The 7,282-nt window shown below is 37.8% G+C and overlaps 1 protein-coding gene across 1 annotated transcript; it reads left to right on the top strand.

Moving 5' to 3' along the window:
- Nucleotides 1-750: 750 nt before the first annotated feature.
- LOC144533351 (anionic trypsin-like) lies at nt 751-4,214 on the top strand. The gene is made up of 6 exons (XM_078274653.1): nt 751-849; nt 2,134-2,320; nt 2,553-2,738; nt 2,933-2,979; nt 3,362-3,486; nt 3,581-4,214. Exons 1-6 carry the CDS (start codon nt 810-812, stop codon nt 3,728-3,730), a joined length of 735 nt encoding a protein of 244 aa, XP_078130779.1. The 5' UTR covers nt 751-809; the 3' UTR covers nt 3,731-4,214.
- The last annotated feature ends 3,068 nt before the right edge of the window (nt 4,215-7,282 follow it).

Genomic DNA, 7,282 nt, shown 5'->3' with positions numbered 1-7,282 from the left:
GGTTAAATTAAAATTTTAAAAAAGTCTTAGCCCCTCAGAGCTGAGTCTGCCACTGGCAAAGCTCATGTTATTCCATGATTGACAGTATGTGATTTGCTTTTAGTCATAAAACATGTAGGCTACGTTTGCAAACCAAAAGCCCCTGACAAATGGGTCATTCCTCCTTTGAAAAGAAAAACAGTGACCTCTAAAACGTGCAAGTGTACTGAATGCAGAGTTAACCCATGATGACTCAGAGTGGCCAGACATAGAAATGGGCTATGATGTTCACTGTTTCAGCAGCACAAACAAACTGTTGGGGTTTAGCATGTCTAGCAGCTTTCATGTACACAAGAAGGTTGTGAAAGAAAGCGGTTTGGCTTTTGAAAGGGATCCTAACGTGGTTTTGGTGATGTTTGTAGCACAAAGCTGAAGAAGTTTCATTCAATTCATTTCAATAGGCCTATAGTACAGGTATATAGTAACAATTTCACTTTAAATGAATGCCTTTCAATCAAAATTATTTGTGTTCATCTTGAATTTACAATGATGGCAGTTTCATGTTGGTCTAATGTCTGCTGGATGGAATACGGCTGAGATAAGGTTTTTCACAGGTTTTTCTTCTCCGTATGTCAGATCCTTTTTCCTGCCGCTGGGCAGGAACACTTGATAAGTGATCAAAAATATGAAAAAGTTTCAGAAGTTTGTAGCCAATAGGATTGTGTTGATAAAACTTCATGAGGTGATTGGTGGCTCGAAGGCCAACAGGACAGTGTGAATAGATTTAAAAAGGCACCAGTGTTACACCAGGAGGTCAGTCATTGACAAAGATGGGTGGCATAACATGTCTTCTCCTTTTGCTGTGGGCCGGTGAGTAGTCATCTAATGCTTACACGTCTGCTGCTTACTTTAACCATTCTTTATACTTTGAGATAGAATTTATCATGCATTTTAAGTTGAGTTTATCCATCAGACATGCTATTCCTACATGTGTCGCAGGGTGTTAAAATATCTATTAGTTAGTGTGATGCCAGTCCAAGTTTTATAAGTAAGCAATAACATAATAATAAAAGTAATTGTTTAAAATCAATTCCAAAATCTATAGGAAGCCAGTGTGATGTGGTCTCTTGTTCTGGTGCCCATTACAGTAATATCATGACAGATGAATTATAGATCAGTTGGAGGTGTAAAGCGGCTCCGACTGAGGCAGAAGCAATGGCTGACACTTCTCAGCTATGTACCTCAGCCATGTTGGCACTTTTCCGTCAATATGACTCTTGTATTTGTTCCTCTCTGAAAGTCCAGCTAAAAGTTAAGGTAGGTGGTATGAAGCAGATAAGGAGCAGATCCAGGGGTTGAGACTGTTAGTTGGTGGCAGTAAGAGCACACAGATGTCATGCTCTCCAGGAAAACTTAATCTGTGGTGCCTGCAGTTTGGTTTGCTGCCACAAATGTTGCTGTTTAATGTACCCATTTCAATAGAAAAACTATTGAGAATGATTAGCTCTCACATTTGAAAGTGACTGGAAGCCCCACACTACCTCAGCAGTGTATGAATACATATTTTTGGAGCTCTTTACAGCAACCTTCTCTGAAGGGTTCTTACTGTAACAGGCAATTTATGAAAGATTAACTTCACTTTCTGGTAAACCCCATAGACTTGCCTGTCCTCTTACACTCACATACAACTTCATGTTGAGACCAATTACCTAATATCCATTCCACAGCCCCAGAAGAATTTAATTGAACTAAACAGTTTTTTTTGTTGTAATGGACTCTTGGTTTATAGTGATACATATTTTAATACCTGTTAGAGATGTTTTAGGTAATCGTGTTCTGAGTAACAAGTGTTCCTGTTGGAAGACAACTGTTGTCAGTGTTCTGGTATAAGAGTTGATCAATCAGACGTGTATTAAGTGTTTCGGTTGCATTAGTGCCGAGCTTCACATCAGTAACGAGAACTGTGAATGAACTCATTGTAGAGAAATGTGCGTAATTGATTGTGAAGCTTTTAAACTACACTTCGACAGAATGCTAATGCAACTTTTGGCATAGTTCACAATGTGTACTGATAAATTCCAGATAATTAATACATTCTCTACAACAACCACTGTTCTAACATACAGTAACCTGGTGGAGGACTTTCTGTTTCAGGTGTTACAGTGAGCACAGTGCTGGATCTGCAGAAAAGACTCCTTCGAGGTCAAACATGTAAATCAACTGAGCGTCTGTACCATGTTGAACTGACAATAATAACTTCTAAAGGAATATTCTACTGCGGCGGTACTCTGCTAAAAAATCAGTGGATTCTGACTGCAAAACACTGCTGGAATGAGGGAGAGTAAGAAAGTGACAGTTAAACTATTAACAATATATTTCATTGTATATATCATTAGGTTCAACGGGATAGTCCTGAAGCAGCGATCAGTAATTGTTTGATGTAAAACTACAGCATTCCCAAAATTAAGAGATGTTTCATGTTCATGTTAAGTAATTATTGACCTAAAATATCTCAATATGATGTATTTACATTCATTCAGGGATGATCATTTTCAACCTTTACTTATTTGTAGGACTATAAAAGCACGTTTAGGTGTGCATCCAGGCCCCTACAAACCAGCTGATGAGCAAACCATCAAAAGACATGAGATCTTTACAGATGCCGACGGAAAAGTCCATGACATCCTGCTGCTGAAGCTACCTAAACCAGCTAACATTGGACCTGCATCACTTCCTGTCTGTGGAACTCATCCGCCTCTGTGAGTCATGACCTTTCCACTCTAACCCTGTCTTAATAAGTCTGAAGAAACTACAATTAGAAATCCATGAACAATCTCTTAATTGTGAAGTCATTAGTGGGGGAAGTAGTTTGTTTTTTAAATATTTTTCTGACTTAAAACAAAAAAGAAGATATAAGGCGGTTATCAAATTTCTTTTTAATCTTGTATTTCAGAAAGGCTACAGTTCAGATGGCTGGTCATAGCTATACCTCTGAAAAAAGTGAGATTCATTTTTATATTGTTTATCACAGTTTGTTCTTTTTTACTTGTATATTTTATACCTGACATATTTACAGTGAATATTTTTAATTTTGTCTTCAAAATGTGTTTCTTATTGAGTATATTTATGTATATAATAAAACCTAAACCTGCCAATTCACTTCTTCTCAATTCAAGATATCAGGAAAACTAAATAAATTCGATAAATAACCTAATTTAAAGATGCTCTTTGATTCTTAAACACATTTGGATGCCTTTTTATAGATGTAAATAAGTTTAAATTTTAGTTGTAAATCAGATTCCAATGGTGAGTTACAGCAGAGTTCTGTTCTCTTTTTCTGTTTCCCATGTAATATATATATATTTTTTTTTTTGTTTTGTAGCAAAATATAAAAGATCAGATACTCTCCAGTGTGCTAATGTCAAGGTTGTCCAGTGTGCTGTTAACTATACTGAGAGCCATCAACACGTGTTCTGTGGCGCAGACGCTGGAGTGACTTCAGTTCCAGTGAGTTGGCATGGTTCTAACTGTATCTTTTCAATTTCATGTATTTCAATGAGTAATGTAAAAGTCTCAAACAATATCTACATCTCTCTCACAGGGTGACTCTGGTTCAGGAGTGGTGTACGAAGGCAAGATTTATGGTGTCACTCACGAAGGTTATCCGACTGACCACGAAACACAAAATTCATTTATGGACATCTGTCATAAGGATTACATACAGTGGATCAATCAAATAATCGCAACATAGAGATGTCTAATGTGTGGTTATTGTAAAGTCATTCAAGAGACATTTCACATGTGTTTAAAAATTGTTAAATTATTCTAAATTTGCAATTCACAATTGTTTGTCTTACATTAAATGTTTGACTATCATTTGTAAAGCCCTTAAAGACAAAAAATAATTATTCTCTGACTGTAGTTCCACAAGGTAGTGTCCGAGTTACAAATGTTGATCTAAACAATGTTCTATCAAACTGCTGTTATCTGTCTACAGTTTTTAAATATCATTTTCTCCTTTTTTCAATCAAAATGTGTAAAAACAATTACATTTGCCCGTATATCAATTCAGCAGATTAAGCATGCTATAATCATTGTATGTTATATATATATATATACACACACACAATAGTCAATTCTTTTAAAAATATGTTTACCAATTATAATCTGTATAATGTGACTACCTTGACCATGTTGTCAGTTAAAAATAAATGGAGATGACTAACAATCATTAATTCAGTGTTTTTATACTTTCAGTGTCCCAGAAAAATATACATCAACATATCTGTGCGATATAAATCTCCACTAGTTACAGTAATATCTTTAAACCTGCAATAACAGGCAGGCGAAACACCCTGTGAACACAAAGACTTTAGCATTAGCGTTCATTTGGAGAAGTGTTTCTGGCCCCTTTTTCAGTGAAAACTGCTCCATTCGAGAGCTGAGACAGTGAAGCTGTAAATTTTGCAGAGAAAGTCAGGAACTTTCATCTCAACATGTTTTTGTCTAGATCAGAGCTGTACTTTTCCTTGCATAATGCAATGCATAATGCCTTATTTATTTTAGTCCTTGAGATCATCAAAGATCAAAAGCAAGTAGTTGTTTTGATTAACTGAATATTATCGCTTTTTCATTCATTAATACTTATTGCCATTTTGGAATTATGTCATATTTTTTGTTGTAAATTCTACTCCCCTCACCTCAACATGGTACAGGCTACATTGTTGACCTGTGATGATTCTCTTCTGCAGTTCCACCGCGGTGATCACTGCGACACCTGAAAGAGTCCTCCAAGTGACGGCAGGGTTCTCTAAACTCTGTAGTAAAGTAAATAAATACAAGATTTTGTGATTCAAGCAGTGTGGTGTGGACTAAAGGTTAGGTTAATTATGGTCTCTAAATTGTCCCTAGATGTGAAGGTGAGTCTCTCTGTGTCAGGCCTGTGATTGACTAGTGATCGGTCCAGGGTGGACCCTGCCTCTCACCTAATGTAAGCTGAGATCCCCCCCAAAAACCGACTGAAAAGAAAAGCTGTTATAATGGATGGATAAATCAACGACTGAGGTCAAGTACTGACTTTTAGCTTTTAGGATGTTTAACGGTGTTCACATCCATATTGAGTAAACAGTGAAGGACACATAGACATTGGTATGTGACTTACAGTCAGGTCCATCAATATTGGGACATCGACAATTCTAATCTTTTTGGCTCTATACACCACCACAATGGAGTTGAAATGAAACGAACAAGATGTGTTTTAACTGCAGACTTTCAGCTTTAATTTGATGATTTACATCCAAATCAGGTGAACGGTGTAGGAATTACAACAGTTTGTATATGTGCCTCCCACTTTCTAAGGGACCAAAAGTAATGGGACAATTGGCTGCTCAGCTGTTCCATGGCCAGGTGTGTGTTATTCCGTCATTATCCCATTTACAAGGAGCAGATAAAAGGTCCAGAGTTCATTTCAAGTGTGCTATTTGCATTTGGAATCTGTTGCTGTCAACTCTCAATATGAGATCCAAAGAGCTGTCACTATCAGTGAAGCAAGCCATCATTAGGCTGAAAAATCTAAACAAACCCATCAGAGAGATAGCAAAAACATTAGGTGTGGCCAAATCAACTGTTTGGAACATTCTTAAAAAGAAAGAACGCACCGGTGAGCTCAGCAACACCAAAAGACCCGGAAGACCACGGAAAACAACTGTGGTGGATGACCGAAGAATACTTTCCTGGTGAAGAAAACACCCTTCACAACAGTTGGCCAGATCAAGAACACTCTCCAGGAGGTAGGTGTATGTGTGTCAAAGTCAACAATCAAGAAGACTTCACCAGAGTGAATACAGAGGGTTCACTACAAGATGTAAACCATTGGTGAGCCTCAAAAACAGGAAGGCCAGATTAGAGTTTGCCAAACAACATCTAAAAAAAGCCTTCACATTTCTGGAACAACATCCTATGGACAGATGAGACAAAGATCAACTTGTACCAGAGTGATGGGAAGAGAAGAGTATGGAGAAGGAAAGGAACTGCTCATGATCCAAAGCATACCACCTCATCAGTGAAGTATGGTGGTGGTAGTGTCATGGCGTGGGCATGTATGGCTGCCAATGGAACTGGTTCTCTTGTATTTATTGATGATGTGACTGCTGACAAAAGCAGCAGGATGAATTCTGAAGTGTTTCGGGCAATATTATCTGCTCATATTCAGCCAAATGCTTCAGAACTCATTGGACGGCGCTTCACAGTGCAGATGGACAATGACCCGAAGCATACTGCGAAAAGCAACCAAAGAGTTTTTTAAGGGAAAGAAGTGGAATGTTATGCAATGGCCAAGTCAATCACCTGACCTGAATCCGATTGAGCATGCATTTCACTTGCTGAAGACAAAACTGAAGGGAAAATGCCCCAAGAACAAGCAGGAACAGAAGACAGTTGCAGTAGAGGCCTGGCAGAGCATCACCAGGGATGAAACCCAGCGTCTGGTGATGTCTATGCCTTCCAGACTTCAGGCTGGAATTGAATGCAAAGAATTTGCAACCAAGTATTAAAAAGTGAAAGTTTGATTTATGATTGTTAATCTGTCCCATTACTTTTGGTCCCTTAAAAAGTGGGAGGCACATATACAAACTGTTGTAATTCCTACACCGTTCACCTGATTTGGATGTAAATACCCTCAAATTAAAGCTGAAAGTCTGCAGTTAAAGCACATCTTGTTCGTTTCATTTCAACTCCATTGTGGTGGTGTATAGAGCCAAAAAGATTAGAATTGTGTCGATGTCCCAATATTTATGGACCTGACTGTAAATCTGGGATTGATCATGAAGTCATTTTAAAGAACACCACAACACCCATGTGTGCAGAGGTGAGAAAGGAGCCAGGATTTGAATCTATCTACTTGTCTTGTACCCGCTTGGCAGAGGCCTGACCCTAATATTGAAAAACACTATTAGGTCATTGCAGGGACTGTTGCATATCACTGAGCAGGAGCGTTTGTTTTGGCAGTATTCCATCTGTTCTTTGGCCTTAGTACCATCACTTGTCAGATAGCCTTTAACTGATTGGATTATTCCCATTTTGAAATTGTATCCATAAACTTTTTCTCAGTTGATCAGCAAATGCCCTTTATACAATAAATATTGGTATCATAACATACAATTACACATGGAGGATTTGCCAAACCAGGACAAGGAAAATATTATGTTATGGCAAAAAAAACTATGGTTAGTGTATGGTGAAGGCTTGTAAATGGTTAGGCAACTAAAACATGTTAGAGGAAAAATCGTTGTTACAGTTAAAATAA

This window comes from Sander vitreus, chromosome 2, assembly GCF_031162955.1.
Source record: "Sander vitreus isolate 19-12246 chromosome 2, sanVit1, whole genome shotgun sequence".
NCBI classification, from domain to species: domain Eukaryota; kingdom Metazoa; phylum Chordata; class Actinopteri; order Perciformes; family Percidae; genus Sander; species Sander vitreus.
This window is presented reverse-complemented; position numbering and strand designations above follow the sequence as displayed.

What these genes read in the sequence shown, in the direction of transcription:
- LOC144533351 (XM_078274653.1), top strand. Translation starts at nt 810, where the DNA reads ATGGGTGGCATAACATGTCTTCTCCTTTTGCTGTGGGCCG. An exon ending in TAGCTATACCTCTGAAAAAA is followed by an intron (nt 2,980 to 3,361) that starts GTGAGATTCATT and finishes TTTGTTTTGTAG; the next exon opens with CAAAATATAAAAGATCAGAT. An exon ending in CTGGAGTGACTTCAGTTCCA is followed by an intron (nt 3,487 to 3,580) that starts GTGAGTTGGCAT and finishes TCTCTCTCACAG; the next exon opens with GGTGACTCTGGTTCAGGAGT.